Raw genomic sequence first — 16,535 nt, forward strand, 5'->3', positions numbered from 1 at the left:
ATGCCTATATGAAAATTAGCAGTTGCTGCTTTAATCTTACCTGCACAAGATAAACCAGGTCAGGGTGGAGGAAAAGGCAACCAGAGAAGTTTTTGGGATGGAGGATCTGCTGGGCTTTGTGTGCAAAGCTGTGACAGCCAGAAATGGAGGAGAAATGAATGAAAGCCCCATCCAGCCCTTTGTGGGGTTTTTCTTGGGGGGGTTGTTTATAATCTTTGTTTTGTTTTTCTGTCCTATTTGGAAATAACCCTCCTGGGAAGCCCCAGGAGCATTGGCAATTGTCTTTGTCATGAAGCTGAGTTACTTCTGTGTTTCCCAGGGCTGTATATTAAAGCTGGTAATTGTGGTGGGAAACGGCCTGTTTGCCAAAACAGGCTCTTCTGCAAGCAATGTTGTTGGAGTGTGGGGCTGGGGAGGAGCCTGCCTGCTTTTGTGACCATGGGAAAATCTGTTTTCATAGGCGTGAAAAAAATGTTCATCTTGAAAGTGTTTACAGCTCAGAAGCCTAGAGAGGAGCAATAAGAACCAAATCTGAACAAGAATCAAAAGCTGATATTAAGTTGGCAACCCCCCACCCTTGGCCTACCATGTATCCCAAGATCCCACCTGCTTTGGCAAGTGCTCCATTCACCCCCTGATGCCCTCCAGTAGTACATGTTGCTTCTCATTTGTTTTCCTCAAGAGTTGTCCATAGAAACGGTTTCTTTGTGCTTTATTAATTGCTGTGATTTAATTTGGGGTGTCTCCCATCCTCTGCACATGTGCTGTGGAGTGATGGGTCAATGAGTCCCCGTGCTGTGCTTGGCCAGGTCCTGGCGCAGGCTCTTTGGTCACCTCCCCTTGGTTCCACCTCGTGGCACAAGTTTGTGTGTCAGTTCAGGCAACTTTTCCCAGCTGGAGGCCTGGGAGGTGCTGAGTCCCGCTTGTCTCATGGTGTGAAGAATCTTAGGATCACAGAACAGTTTGGGTTGGAAGGGACCTTCAAATTCATCCAGTGCCCCCCCTGCCATGAGCAGGGACATCTTCACCAGCTCAGGTTGCTCAGAGCCCCGTCCAGCCTGGCCTGGGATGTCTCCAGGGATGGTTCAGCCACCACCGCTCTGGCCAACCTGGGCCAGGCTCTCACCACCTTCAGGGCCAACAATTTCTTCCTCATGTCCGGCCTGGATCTCCCTCCTTTAGTTTAAACCCCTCACCCCTTGTCCTGTCACAACAGGCCCTGCTAAAAAGTCTGTCCCCATCTTTCTTATCATCCCCATTTAAGTCTGAAAGGCCACAATAAGGTCTCCCTGGAGCCTTCTCTTCTCCAGGCTGAACAATCCCAGCTCTCTCAGCCTGAAGAAGAGGCCTTGGTTCCCTTGGGCTGTGGTGTGAATTCGCTACAGAGACCCAACTGGTGTGTCACTTGCTCTTCCAGCATGTCCTGCCTGTCCCTGATGTGGGAACTTGCTGGAGGTGGGGATGCCTCTCCTGGAAACCCTGGGTAGATACCTAGGCCCCACTGCATTGCTTGTGACTGGCCCTCCTGCTGTCTTCATGCTCCCAAGGCCATGGTAGATCTTTATTCTCCACTAAAAAACACAGTCTGAAAATGTCTTCTACAAAGCACCCTCTTGTGTACGAGGTCCTGCTGCTGGCCGTCAAGATAGGTCAGGCAGGTGGCGAATAATGACTGCCCAAAGATGTGAGAGGTACCAGCCCAACCCAACCTGTGCTCATGGAAACACAGCCAGCCCTGTGGTGGGGGCTTTGGGAGGGAGGTCTGAGGGGAAAGGGACCTGGAGGTCCTGGGGACAGCAGGATGACCATGAGCCAGCACTGGCCCCTTGTGGCCAGGAAGCCAATGGTACCTGGGGTGGATTAGAAGGGGGTGGTCAGTAGGTCAGAGAGGTTCTCCTGCCCCTCTGCTCTGCCCTGGGGAGACCACACCTGGAATATTGTGTCCAGTTGTGGCCCCTCAGTTCCAGCAGGACAGGGAACTGCTGGAGAGAGTCCAGCGCAGCCACCAAGATGCTGAAGGGAGTGGAGCATCTCCCGTGTGAGGAAAGGCTGAGGGAGCTGGGGCTCTGGAGCTGGAGAAGACTGAGGGGTGACCTTGTTAATGGTGATCAATATATGAAGGGTGAGTGTCAGGAGGATGGAGCCAGGGTCTTCTTGGTGACAACCAGTGACAGGACAAGGGGCAGTGGGTTCAAACTGGAACACAAGGAGGTTCCATTTAAATTTGAGAAGAATCTTGTTCCCAGTGAGGGTGGCAGAGCGTGGCCCAGGCTGCCCAGGGAGGTTGTGGAGTCTCCTTCTGTGCAGACATTCCAACCCGCCTGGACACCTTCCTGTGTAACCTCATCTGGGTGTTCCTGCTCCATGGGGGGATTGCACTGGATGAGCTTTCCAGGTCCCTTCCAAGCCCTGACATTCTGTGGTTCTGTGAACCTGTACCAGCCGGCTGGGAAAGCCCCGAGAGGTGGCTCTGGGGGTTCAGCAGCACAAGTTCGAGCAGGACTGGGTGTCACAGAATCATAGAATCATTTTGGTTGGAAAAGACCTTTAAGATCAAGTCCAGCTGTTAACCCAGGATGTCTGCTGGTGCTGTATGGGTTCCTGAGCTGTTGTCCACATCTCACTGAAGCCGAGTACCGCTCAGCATTTGTTGGAGGAGCATCAGAAGAGCTCCTGCCTTTCCTGGGGCATTTTACCCAAGGGACACCAAAACCCACTCTTTCTAGCCAAAAAAAAAAAATCTGCCTTCTGAGTGATTTAGTGGCTGTGGTTGGTGCCTCTGGTCATCTGGGAAGCTTTGTGAAGCCATCACAGCAGCTCACGGATGTCTAATGAGCTCAAATTGCTCGTTACCTGGCCTCTGGTTTCTGCCCCTGCCCTTGAGCGAGTTGTGGGTGTTGGGGCAGCCCCCCCAGCCCCCGTGACCTTTGGGCTTTGGCTGAGCCCGCCTGCCCAGCTCCGGGCAGTAACCGCGGGGAAAAGCTTCGCACCCCAGCTGTGTTTAAAGTCACGGTCGTGATGTTGTAGTTGAGAGGATATAAAACATGAAAGCTCTTCTTAATAAATCTTGGACTGGGCTGTTAAGGAGGACAGCAAATAAATCACAGTATTCAAAGAAATGTTGCTATAATACCCAAAGAACATCATTGCAAGGATTGGGGTTTTTTTTTTAAACAACTTTGTATTGTGTTTTTGCTGTTGGGGCTTTGCAGGGGTGGTGCTGGCAGAGTGAACTGTACCACATTACATTTATTTGCTCTGCTTCTCCGTCCTGAGCTTGCAACAGCAAAGCAAAGGTTGAAAATCCACCAGAACCCAGGCCAGATGAGCTCTGAGGGGCCGTCATCTCTTTAAAGAAGCGCCGAGAGAAACCACAACGGTGATTCTTTTGCCTGGGTTGTACGGATGCCGCCGAGGGAGCGATTCCTGGGTGGGTTCCCACCACCCAACCGTCACGTGTGACACGGGGAGCCCTTCACTGGGTGCTGCGGGAGGGTGCTGGTGCCTCATCTCCATCCCACCCTGGCCATGAACACCCACACACCCTCAGCATCCCCTGCAGAAGCTGCATCTCACCGTGCAGCTGCCGTGTCCTGCGGCGTCCGCAGCCGGGACACGCTGCAGAGCATCCGTGTGTAAGGAAAAAGGCAACATTTCCTTTTCCTGTATGAATATGGTTATCAGCTTCCAGCACTGGCGACCGTATTACAAGCAGATTGGTGGGGCGGTATCTTTATGAGAAAACAAATGGTAAATTAGTTTTTACCTATTGTTTTACCTACTACAGGGAGGAAGAGATCGTGCTTTGTGTGTTTTCTGCCACAGCCAAAAATATCCTGATATTGATACAGTTCTGTAGCTCGTAGGTTTGTTAATTATTGGAAAACAAAAACTTTGCCTTAAAAAACTGCCCTGTTGGTGTCACTTTCAGAATTCATTTAGGATCTCGTTTAGTTTTGAGGTTGTGCAGGGTGACAGCCCCGATGGGGACCTGAATCACAGGCTGCCTCCCCGTGGTCTGCTCTGGACCCTCCTTCTCCAACCTCTTCTCATCACCTGGGAAAACAAACTGGGAGGGAAAAGGATATTATTGCAAGGAGCCGATGCAGCTGGAGGAGAGAAAGAGGAGGATGGGGAAGGTTTTTGTGCGGAAGCAGCTGCAGGAGGGGTAGGTGGAATGGGGGTTGCAAAGGTCCTGGCTCTGGCTGGGTGATGCTGAAGGTCAGAGGGGACCGATGGCCTGGCTGGGGACCAGCTGGGGACACACAGTCTGTGGCTCCCTCTGCTGAGCCCGGCCCCGAGCTCTGCTCACCATGGGAGAGGAGCGAGAGCTTACATGGAGGCTGGAAGTGCTTTTCTGGGGAGGTCTGGGGTCACCCCCATGTCAGTTTGGGGGCTTGGGGGGTGGGAGAAGGGGACCCAAACCCTTGGCTGCATCCCGCTGCCGGGGATGCTGCCCTGGGGAGCAAATGCCCACCCGCCCGCACCATCTTCACAGGGATGGAGATAGAGCTGGTTCGTCAAAAATCAGGGGCTAACCTTCCATGATGATATACTTTTTAAATTATTATTATTATTTAAAATTGGCCAAAAAGTCTATTTTCTGTAGAAAAGTGGGAATTCTGGCTGAGCTGGGCAATTTCTCCTCTGAGCAGGCTCTGTCAGCGGGGATGTTTTCTTTGCGAAAAGAGGGAAAACAAACGGCTGTTTTGCTCTTCCAGGCTCTGCCCGCGCTGGGCGTTGGGCTCCGTCCTCGGCAGGGACACAGACGTGGACCATCCACCACCGAACTGCTCCACTCGGTGGTGCCGGCGGCTCCACGGCAGCCGGTGCAGATCCAGGACCCAGGAAACGGCCTCAAGTTGCGCCAGGGGAGGCTGAGGTTGGATATTGGGAACAATTTCTTCCCCAAAGGGTTTTTGGGCATTGGAACAGGCTGCCCAGGGCAGTGCTGGAGTCACCATCCCTGGAGGGTTGAACAGAGATGAGGTTCTCAGGGACATGGGCCAGTGCCAGGGGTGGGTTATGGTTGGACACGATGATATTGAGGTTGTCTCCCAACCACAATGATTCTATGATCACTAGAGTAGGTGTAGAAAAGACCCTGTTAACAAGATAAGCTGGGGTTATCCCACACCTGCCAGGGATGACGTGGAAACGCCCACAGCTGCTAAAACAGGGGCCACCAGCCTGTCTTTGTCCCCAAGAGCTGGGTGGGATGTGGGCTGCAGTGTCCGTGGGGCAGGAGAACGGGAGCCCAGCTCCCCCAGGCTGGACGGGCTCAGCGTGGTGCAGTGCGGGAGCACAGGTTGGTAAAGCCTTGAGTCACCGGTCCTGAGCCATCCAGCGGCTCCTGACAGCACGGAAATGCTGCTTTTCCCCTTCTCCCTTTTTAAGCCTTTTCCCAGGTCACCCACCGGCAGGACCCGTGGAGTCCCCCAACCACTTGGGGCATTTCTTGGAGCCTTTTCAGCCCCTCCGGCTCCAGTTTTCCATCTCGGGGCGTTTTCCTTTCCCCTTTCATCCTCTATTAGTGCAACAACCCCGTGCTTTGAGACCGGCAGGCACATGTATGTGCAAAGGCAAAGTGTTTATGGCATTTCGCTGGGGTTTGGGCAATGTTTTATTCACATTGGGAGGGCCGAGGGACGGTGGGTGCAGGGAGCCAGTGTGCACAGAACCATAGAATAGTTGGGGTTGGAATGATGATTTAGAGCTTGGAGTTGTTGAGAAGGTCCTGCAGGAGCTGTGCGTGCTCAGCCTGGAGCAGCAGAGGGGGATCTCACCGACGTATCTGATGGGGAGGATAAAAAAGAGCTACAAGAGGCAACGGCCACGAGCAGAAACACAGGAAACCCTGCACCAGGCTGCACATAGAGGTTGTGCGACCACCACCCCTGGAGATAACCAGCCCTTCCCCGAGCATCCCGGGCCAGAAGTCACGGTTGTGTCCCTGTCACCCCCTGTGGCCACCTCAGAGCATCCCCCTGGCCACCTCTGGCCCAAAATGTGTCTGAAAGGTGCAGGGGAAATTTAGGCTGGGTATTAGAAAGCAATTCTTTACAGAGAGAGTGTCAGGCATTGGAATGGCTGCCCAGGGAGGTGCTGGTCTCGCCGGCCCTGGAGGTTTTTAAGCTGAGATTGGACATGGCACTTAGTGCCATGATCTAGTCAATGGGCTGGAGTTGGACCAAGGGTTGGACTTGATGATCTCTGAGGTCTTTTCCAACCCAGTCGATTCTGTGATTCTGTGATTTTAAGCCTAGAATCAACCCGGCCTCAAAACCCGACCAAAACATCTCCGAGCCGGTTCCTCCGTGCACTCCACAGCTCCAGCCCCAATTCCTGCTCATTTCTAAAGCAAAATGTCCCGTCTCTAAACAGCTCCCGGGGTGTGGGCGCCCCAAAGGGGCAGCCAAGGGCTGCGTGGGGAATGCCGGGGACCCATCAGCACCAAACTCCTGCCATGGGGTTTATAGAGATAATAACCACACGTCCCTCCCCTCCCGTACCCCACGGGGCCGCCCAGTTCTTTTATTCTATTATTATATATATGTATTTTTAAAGTACGAGGCCACCTGCCAAAAAGAGCGTAAATAAGGAGGCGCCACACCCCAGTGTTACAAAACCTTGTATTAATCATCTCCCTTCACTTTCAATATGCCGTTGATATGAAATATAGCCATGATTCCTAGTTACACGGGAGGAAATGAGTAATAAATACATCGGAGCAAGTGGAAATCACGAAGGGTGTTTTCACTGGGAACAACATATGAAAACTGTACACTTGCAAAGACCGGCATCTCCAAACATTAGTATTTCTTTATATCAGGAAAGCTTTTACATGTAACAAACATGCTATTTCCATATATGACAAAAAAAGAAAAAAAAGCTTTAAAAAATATGCATTGCTCGGCAACATTAACTAGGCAAAAATAGTTCTTTGTGCACTAACTTTGTACAGAAAAACCAGGACTCAAGGCATGCATGTACAATAAAAGGCTGCCCGGGAACGGCATGCAACAGAAAAGAATTCAAAGCTTTTTAAAGTAAGCTTACAATATGCATAAATACATAAGGGTTATATATATTAATAAGGGAGGAAGTATTCTGTTTAACATTATTAACATTCCTGTGTTTTTTTTTTTCTTCCTATTCCTCCCAGAGGAATACACATTCACCTTTAAGTAAAGATAAAGGAATACAAAAAATAAAACTCACTTTTGCAAACTCTGATGACTCGTATAAAATCAACTTTAGTGTTCTCGTCGCTGTGTGCAAATTATAGACGTCTGCAGGACCCACTTTCCATCAGGCACATTCAAAAGAAGCCAAACCAGGGGCACGGCCGCACCCCGACATGGAGAAAGGTGACAACAGAAAGAATGTCCCTAAGTGCTGACCAAACTCAAGCTTTGCTCCACGTAAAAATCACAGTTTTGGATTGGTTTTATCCTGCTGGATGCTGGCCGGGCTTAACCCCCCCCCTTCCCCTCCCATGCATTTACAATGAGCTGAGCAAACCAAAGCAAAGCCCAGCTCAAGTCCAGTCGAGCTCAGGCCTTGTCCCCGGGGAGGGGATGGACACCTTGAAGGAAAAGGTGTATTTATGTTGTTATTTAGTGTTATTTCTCTCCGCCGGACCCAAGGCCACTCGGGCGCTGAGCTGCCCGGCCCCCCCGCTGCAGCCGGGGACGGTTCGGGGGAACAGCACCAGTAAAAGGTCCCCGGCGGGCGCTGGGGGGACAGGGGACAGCGGGGGGGGGGGGGGTGCTGCCCACCCCAGGTGCCACGTCCCTCGCCACGACGCGCACGTGGTACAAAAACACGTGGGGGGTGAATGGGTGAATAGAAAAAAGAAAGGCACTGCCGCTTTATTACTAAAGATTTGACTTCACAGCCTCACTCATGCAACTGTGGTTTGTTTTCTTTGTTTTGTGGTTTTTTTTTTTTTCTTTTTATAAATATTTTTTTTTCTATTTTTTTGTTTAAATTCTTAGGCTGGAGCTCTGCCGCCTGCACTCAGCACAGGCACCCAGAGCCAGGCAGAACGCAACCAAAGCCACTTGATTATGTTACTTAAAAAAACCCCCACGAAACGGCAAACACAACTAAGTCATTATTAACCTATACACTGTCCATGGAAAATAAGCTTTTTGTGTTTTTTTTTTTTAACAAAAGGAAAAAAAAAAACAACAACATTTGAATTATTTGGTGGTTGTTAATAACAGACATTATCATGGTCACCAGCCATAGCAAGTTAATAGGAAATCTATCCAAAATAATATCTCTCAGCAATCGGATAACCTCTGTTTCTATAGTCGGCGAGGGAATAAATAGTAATTCAGCTCCCTAAATATATTTGCTACGGCTGTTGTGTTCACACCTCAGTTTCGGACACCCTGGGGTGCTCAGGGGGGTGACACAAGTGTCCCCCCCTCAAGTCCCCGCTTCACCTTCACCTCCTCACACCTTGTCAAACCTCCCTCGCTTTCGGGTTTTCCCTTCTCCGCTCCCCCCTCTGCACATCTCCCCATCCCCTGCCTGCCAGAGAACAGGACGCCAAGAACAGCAAACAGAAAACATCGCATTTGGCACTTCTTTTGTTAAAAAAGAGAAAAAAAAGAACCTAAAAGTGCTGCACTGCAAATGGATTCACACATCTCCCATCGCCGCCGGTTCCCCTGCGCCCCCAGCCCCGCTCCGGTCCGTCCCAGCCCATAGGCACACACCATGTTTTGGGAATATCGCTGCTCCCACCTATCACCTCCCTTTAGTTAATTAATTTGATCATGTTAGCGCCGGGCCCAGCGGAGCAGAGGGATTGGACTGGATGGTCTTTCGAGGTCCCTTCCAATCCCTGACACTGTGATTCTGTGTGATTCTGTGGGCATCGCTGCGGGTGTGACGGCTTTTCCGGCCCCGGTGTCGCTCTGAGCCCAGGCTTGAGCAGCGCCGAGTCGGATTCACCTGCTTAATGCCCTCGGACCAAATTTAGCTCCTTGTTATAAAAAGCAACGCAGCAGCAGGCGAGGAGCCAACTACGTCTCCTCCCCGGCGTATGTTTAATACTGAGAAAATGACGCCGTGAAGCTGCGTTTTGCTGCCCTTTAGGGCTTTTTTATTTTTTAAAAAATTTTATTTGGCTAAATAAATCTGCACGCTGACTCCCAAGCCTCCTTCATCCCTTCTCGGTCACCCCAGGGCTGGAAAAGTCCCTCATTGCTGGGTTTGGGCAGGCGGGGGGGAGATGTGTAAAGCCACGGATGCAGCATCTTCCCGGTACCCACGCAGGCAAGACAAGAGACACAGAAACTCACCCAACGTCCCCCCGCTTTGCCGACATCCCCCGGGACCACCGCTGGGCGAGATGTGCCCCCCATCCCTGAACCCCAACCTGCATGGGGGCCGCAGGGATGGGGGGACCGACCCGCACCGGCAGGTGTCACCCACCCTCCGCTGCCCTGTCACAACGCTGCCTCAAACCTGCGGATGCTCTTGGCTAAACTGAAAGGAAATTTGGGGGTTATTTTAGTTTATTTTATTTTAAATGTGGGCTCGCAACACAGCGAAACTCAAAGGATGGGACCCCTGGCCCCGAAGGCTCCGGTGGGACAGGCAAATCCCCCAAAGGGGTTTGTTTTTTTTGGTCACACATATGATATTTGATATGAATTTGTATCCTTGTCCAGAAACAGGGTTTGCCCACGGCGCTCCGGTGAACCCCCATTGTCAGCACTCTCCTGCCGCATCCCCCACACCCTCCCCATGCGTTTGCATCATCATCATCATCATCACTGATATTTTTTTTGTTTGCCTCCCCCCCCGCTTAGCATGGATGTAATAAATGACAACACAAATTCCAAAGTCTAATGATATGTTCACAAGGACAATCTACACATTCACGAAATTAAAACAGGAGAGAGAGAGAGAGAGAGAGAAAGAGGAAAGAGAGGAGAAAGGATGCAAAGCGCTCGCTGAGGCTCCCGGAAGCCCCGACCTCGCCGCTGGACCCGCAGCAGTTGTTGTTCTCCTGGCCAGCGTCCCCGCCGCGACGCCTTCTAGATCGTGGAGGTTCGGTCGACACCATCTGCAAGGGGAAAAAGCGGATTAGGAACAGCCCCTGGTGAGCGGCCGGTACCCCCCGATTTGGGGGGATGGACCCCCACAGCATCCCCAAGTCACGGTTCTTGCGGCGAGGTGGCACCACGGGGCCATCCCCCTCCCGCCACCTCCCTGAGGGTGTGCTGAAGGGTTTTGGGGTGTCAGTTCTCTGTTAGTGTCTTTGTGCCACCATCTGTCCCCATGGCAGCCCCCTCCCTGAGTCCCTGTCCCAACACCACCCCAGGCTCCTGCCACGTCCCTGTCCCAGGAGCTGGGGGCGTTTCTGGGCAGCCTGGACTCGCCGCAAGGTGGGTGCGGGTCTGGGACTCCCCCACGGTGGGACAAGTTCAAGACCCACTGCCCGGGTGAGGGGATGGAGCCGGTCCTGGGGGGGACCTTGCCCCCCAGCAAACCCAGCCCTGCAACGCTGCAGAAGATGCAAAATCTGAGGATAATGGCAGGAAAAAAAGCCCCCAGGGGTTGTTTCTACCCCCAAAGTGCCCCCATCCCCAATGTCCTGTGACAGCGGGGACACGTCCAGCCACAGCCCCCAGCCCAGGAGCGAGGGGTCCACGACCCATCCCAAAAACGCACCAATGACCCTGCTGCCAGCAGCCCCCCTTCCTTCACCCCCCCCAGCACCAGCAGCTCTTTTGGGGCCAGAAATCAACACCCCAAACAGTGTTTCCAACCCTCCAGCCCTTTACCGGCCCCGACCACCCCCCGTCCCCAACCCAAACCCCCATATCCAGGGTGGAGAGCGGCGGTGGGGGGGCAGCCCGAACAGAGCACCCCCTGTTACGCTACCCAGGGCGTCACCACCACCTCCCTCCTTGAGACTAAAAACAAACAGGTTTGTTACGCCTTTTTTTTTTTTTCTCCCCCGAAAGGTTTATTATTTTAAGAGCTATTTATAGCACGACCGGTTTGGAGAGGCTTGGGGTATGCGACCTGGCAAAAATAACTCGGAGGAACAGTACCCTGCGGAGGAACAAGACAGCTAAGCCTCGCTGGGCACACGCTGGAGAAACGCTTCGGGTGACACAAGTGTCCTTGTTTTCCCGGCCGGGGACGCTGCGGTGGCACTGCCAGGGCGCCGCTGCCTCTCGCAGTCCTTGCTCTGGTGTCCCTGTCCCCGGGACGGGCTGTGGCATCGCTGCAGGGAGCTGCGCCGGTGCTGTGACCCGGCAGCACCATCCTCCTGAAGGATCCGTTCTCAGCTGCTCGGCGCAGTCCGGGGATTGCCGGGGGCGAGACCACAGCTGGTTTTTCGGGAGGGTCTGGGTGATGCCGGCGGCCACACTCATTCCATCGCCAAGGGGTCATCGTCCGTGTTTTGGGGTCCAACGCACGGGCAGCGGGTGCTTGCGGTGCTGGTGACTTTTGCCGTGCTCGCCTCTCCATCTCGCTGCCACTGCCTTTTCCAGCTTCCCTGCCTGTTCTTCTGCCTCGTCCTCCCTCCCCGTGCCCGCTCACGCTGCCGGCACCTGCGGCCACCCCACGTGCGGGAAGGAGCCGCCGGCACCCACGGCACAGCGCCCGGCACAGCGCCCGGCACAGCGCCCAGCAGGCTTTCAGCCTTCGGCCTTGGGGCTCCCGCACCCCCCGTCAAACGGGGGACACTGATGGCAGAAGGGTAAAATCCTCCAAAGCCTGTGAACCACCCGAGTGCTCCGGTGGCAAGGGCTTTATCAAGAAACTAGTAACAGATTAGCGAGCTAATACTAATTATTATTAGCAAGCTAACTAGTGGCTAATAAGCACGGACTCCACTAGTGCTGGGTGCTGTGTTGGGTTTTACCCCTCTGCCCCAGCTGCCTCACCGAGAGAAGCCAATGTCCCCGTCCAGCTTCCCTCGGGAGCATCGCCGGGAGCATCCCTGCATCCAGCCCCGCCGCCGTGCCGGCCCCTCACAGCCACAGCCTGTCCCAGCTTTTTGGGGTGGCGGGGGGCTCGGCGGAGGCGGCGTGGACGTGCTGGAAGAGCCCCAGGAGGAGGGAGTGCTCACCGCTGAGCGCGTGCTCCGTCATGCTCAGGCACAGGGACTCCAGCCTGTTGTTGATGTCAGGTTCTGTCACCGGCACCTGGAACTCTGCGGGGACAAAGGGACAAGAGACCTTGGTCAGGGGATCCTTCCTGCCTCCCACATCCCCAGCCTGTGGGTGCATGTGGGGTAGGAAACCACCCGAAAGATGCCCCAGGAGGGTCTGACCGCATGGCCGGACTATGGCAGCGCTTTGCTTCCCAAGGCAATCACCTCCAGCAAGGGACGTTTGCAAAGAATAGTCATCATCCCCCTCGTCCTTATCGATAAGGGGTAAGTCTGTGTAGAGTCAATGTGGAAGGTGGATGGAAATGAGGGGTCCAGGTTAGAGACGCTGCGGGGGGAGCTGGGGTGAGAGCGGGACCCCCTGCCCTTGCACAGGCCCTGCAAAAATCCTCCATGTGTCTAAAATGTTGGAGCAGCGGCCGGGAGCAGCGGGGCCGGAGCTGCCCGTGCAGGCAGCGCGCAGGCAGGGCGACGCTCGGACGTGGGATGGCAGCACAGACCGGCACAGCTGCTGGACGGCTCTTCCCTGGCCGGCTTGGCCGCCGCTTGGTCGCCCACGTCCCTGCTGCCACGTCCCCAGGCAGGGGTTGAGCACAAAAAAAGGCAGAGGACTAAGTCTGGTTTGCTGCGATGCCCAGGACTGATTCTACAGCACCAAAACACCCTCCCCTTTGCAGCAAAACGCTTTGCAAATACAGCTGGTGCCACTGATGGACGACATCTCCTGCTGGCCACCAGCTGCACAGGATGAGGTCCAGGAGGGCTGAGGTCCCCACAGCCCAAGGAAAAGTATTTTGGGAGCCCAACCCCACATTATTGCTTATTTTCCTCGCGACTTGGTCTGCATCTTTGTCTCCCTAATCCTCCAACGTCCTGATTCACCACAGGCTAATACGCAAAAAGAAACCTATTAATTCTCCTTCAGCGCCTGCAGAAATGTGCCCTTGTCCTGGTGTTTAATCAGTACTCAAGAACAGACACTGCTTTTGCTGTACAGGACATTTGCCACCTAAATTATGCAGCTAAAACACCGCAGGCTGGCGATGCAAGGGGAGCTGCCAAGCTGAAACCATGCTGGAAGCTTATGGATGAGTTTTACTTTTCTAGGGGGGTGTAAATCCCTGTCCTGCGGTATAAATTGTTATGGTAAGTGAGTTGGTAAAAAAAAGCACATTTAAAGGCTAATGAAGAGAAGGTGCCGGTGACACCTTATTGCAGCCTTTCTGTACTTAAAAGGGGCTGATAAGAAAGATGGGGACAGACTTTTTATAAGGGCCTGTTGTGATAGGACAAGGGGTGATGGTTTTAAACTAAAGGAGGGAGATTCAGGCTGGACAGGAGGAAGAAATTGTTGGCCCTGAGGGTGGTGAGAGCCTGGCCCAGGTTGGCCAGAGAGGTGGTGGCTGAACCATCCCTGGAGACATCCCAGGCCAGGCTGGACGGGGCTCTGAGCAACCTGAGCTGGTGAAGATGTCCCTGCTCATGGCAGGGGGGGCACTGGGGGAGCTGGGAAGGTCCCTTCAACCCAAACCGTTCTGTGATTCTATGAAGGGATACACAGAGAAAAAAACATGAATGTCCTCATGGGACGGATGCTCCAGGTTTGGGGTCAGGTTCAGCAGGAACTGCTCCGAATCAGAAAATGCTCCTATCTATGTGACCATATTTTTGCTTTTTTGGGAGGAAACACCGACATGGCAACATTTCCTTTCACGTGCATTGTGAAATGAATTTCCCTCAAGTGCAAGAGGGCAGCCCCTCCACGCCAGGAGCAAGAAAGGTGATAGAAGAGCTACTGCCTTCCCCACCTGACACGAAACCCACAAGCAAGCTAGAACGGTGTTGGCACTGTTATATATAGGGCCAAGATGTTATATCACAGAATCACAGAATGGTTTGGATTGGAAGGGACCTCTGGAGATCATCCAGTCCACCCCCCTGCTCACGCAGGGTCACCAGAGCAGATCACACAGGTGGGTCCAGGCAGGTTTGAATGTCTCAGAGAAGGAGACTCCACAACCCCCCTGAGCAGCCTGGGCCAGGCTCTGGCGCCCTCAAAGTAAAGAAGTTTCTTCTCATATTTAAGTGGAACCTCCTATGTTCCAGCTTGAACCCATTGCCCCTTGTATTATCAGGTCAAAAATCCCTTCAGTGATGTCTCCGGTTCAATCATCCCAGTAACCCAAGCAGTGTCTCAGACACCCGGCTCAGGCTGTGACAGCCGCTGCTGCAAGCGTGGCTAACAGGGTGCAGGAGTGTGGCTCCTTTCACACAGCCTCCTTTGGTCATACTGGGCTGCAGATAAGCGAAAATCCAATATCTGCTTCCTACCTGGCTGCTGAAACATCAGCATGGTCTGCGGGGAGGTGTGGACCGGCAGCGAGCGCGTCCTTTGCACCGAGCTGTGGCTCCGGCTGGGCATGCTGTTGCTGCCCCCAGGGTTGGCAAACCAGAGGTTCTGCGGGAAGGAAACAAGAAAACATACAGGGATGTCAAACAGGCTTCCGTGCCGTGATTTTATAATATCTTGGGCTCATCCCTCCCCTCTCCACCTCCTGGTTTGCCCCCGTCCTGCCGGTCCTTTTTCCGCACCCAGATGCATGGAATAAATTCCTCTCACTTGCTTGACTTGAACTAAAGAATAAAACAAAAACAAAAGGGGAAGGGGGGAAGGGAGAAAAAAAAAGGGAGAAAAAGCTAAGGAAGCTTATAGGGATGGAAAAGCTGGAGAGATGGTGAATGCCAACCAACCTGTCTGCCTTGCTTGAGGATGGCGGGGCTGGCGGCCGGGCTGCGCTGGGGGGTGCCCAGCAGCCCACTGGGACCCAGCAGCCCCAGCCGGGCCGTGGGGAGGTTGCGGGACGGGAGCTGGAACTGGCGGGGGTTTCGCCGTCCCAGTCCTGCCCCGGCTGATCCGGCGGTCGGTAAGGAGTTGGACTGGCCAAAGCCTCGGCTGCAGAGAGAGAAAACACCGAGGTGAGACGGACTGATGGTCACCACCCCAATGGCACGTACTGATGCTCGCCACCCCTAGTTGCACCAGAGGAGGTTGAGGTTGGATCTTGGGAACAATTTCTTCCCCAGAGAAGGGGCTGTCGGGCATTGGAACAGGCTGCCCAGGGCAGTGGTGGAGTCACCATCCCTGGGGAGGTTGAAGAGACGCAGAGATGAGGTTCTCAGGGACACGGGTTAGTGCCAGGGGTGGGTTAACGGTTGGACTCGATGATCTTGAGGGTCTCTTCCAACTAGATGATTCTGTAATTCTATGATTCTATGTCCCAGACCCCAAGCCCATGGGTTCCCCAGAAGCTCTGCTCCTGCCCCAACCCTTCCAGCCCACTGCTGATGTCCCTCCATCCCACATGTGCGGTCGGAAGGAGGTTCGGGCACATCACAGCAACTTCCCTGCCATTCTTCCCATCTACCAGTCACCTTCCTGCCCTTCTGCAGTTCTCAGATTCACATTATTTTTTTAAAAATTTATTTTACTCCTGTAAAATGGATCTGTTCTTAATGCAAACTAAAATAACAGAGGTAATTCCTGGGTGAGCTAGTGACATCTGATCTCTTGGGTGTTAACTTAAACTCATCATGCCTTTGAGATGAACAAAAGAGATCTCTCCTGTGTGCATTCTCTAGTGTCTGCTAAAGGTTCAGCTCGCGATGTTGGATTTTTTTTACTGGGGATGCTTGAAGGGTTGGACCTTCTTCCCTTCCAGAAGGTTCATTTTATGAACTTGGTCCTCTCTGAGATTTCTCAAGTTTGGTAAAACCAGGTTAAAACGACCTAACAAACAAGTCCAAGATTCCCTAGAGAGGGGCTGAGCGAAAGGCACGTTCATGCAGACAGGGACAGACTCTGCACCTGTTTCCATCTCAAGGGTTGGACTCCATGATCTCTGAGGTCTTTTCCAACCCCGTCGATTCTGTGATTCTGTGATCTCAGCACCACAAACCTTCACCCACCTCCCTGTGCTCAGAGCAAAACCATCCGGACCTGAGACCGTGTGGCCACAAACGTCCTGAGACACCCATCTCAGGACACAAAACCATCTTTCCTCCTCCTTGGGCACGGCCACACACGCTGCCATCCCTCCCCATGTGGATTTTTCCACTTAAAAGCAGAGGGTTTTAAGGGCACGAGCACTCTGCAAATCCACCGCTGCAGTTCCTTTTATGCTCCCTGTCCCCCCTGCCCTTCTCCAGCACTTCATCACCCTCCCAGACACTTCTGCTCATCTTCCTCCCAGCCTTCATCAATCCCGCTTGGGCGGGTGGCTGCAAACGTGCTTCAGACAACATTAACACGCTGGGATCCCAAAACTGGATTAATTTATTAGGCAGAAGCATGACGGGGTTTCTTTAAACCTCGTCCAAAAAA

The 16,535-nt window shown here is 53.3% G+C and overlaps 1 protein-coding gene across 6 annotated transcripts in view; it reads right to left on the bottom strand.

Moving 5' to 3' along the window:
- Nucleotides 1-6,618: 6,618 nt before the first annotated feature.
- Nucleotides 6,619-16,535, bottom strand: part of SAMD4A (sterile alpha motif domain containing 4A) — a 108,810-nt gene continuing 98,893 nt past the window's right edge. For 3 of the 6 annotated variants that reach the window (XM_082058234.1, XM_082058231.1, XM_082058232.1), the window contains 3 exons: nucleotides 14,906-15,107; nucleotides 14,486-14,612; nucleotides 10,966-12,196 (listed from right to left, as the gene is read on the bottom strand). In XM_082058234.1, coding sequence (XP_081914360.1) covers nucleotides 12,015-12,196; nucleotides 14,486-14,612; nucleotides 14,906-15,107 — 511 coding nt within the window. In that variant the 3' untranslated portion in view covers nucleotides 10,966-12,014. Of the gene's footprint in view, nucleotides 10,091-10,965; nucleotides 12,197-14,485; nucleotides 14,613-14,905; nucleotides 15,108-16,535 lie in introns of those variants that run through there. The other 3 variants (XM_082058235.1, XM_082058233.1, XR_014184602.1) reach the window with 2 other exon arrangements.

The sequence above is a fragment of the Streptopelia decaocto genome, assembly GCF_964273445.1.
Source record: "Streptopelia decaocto genome assembly, chromosome: 7".
Lineage (NCBI taxonomy): Eukaryota > Metazoa > Chordata > Aves > Columbiformes > Columbidae > Streptopelia > Streptopelia decaocto.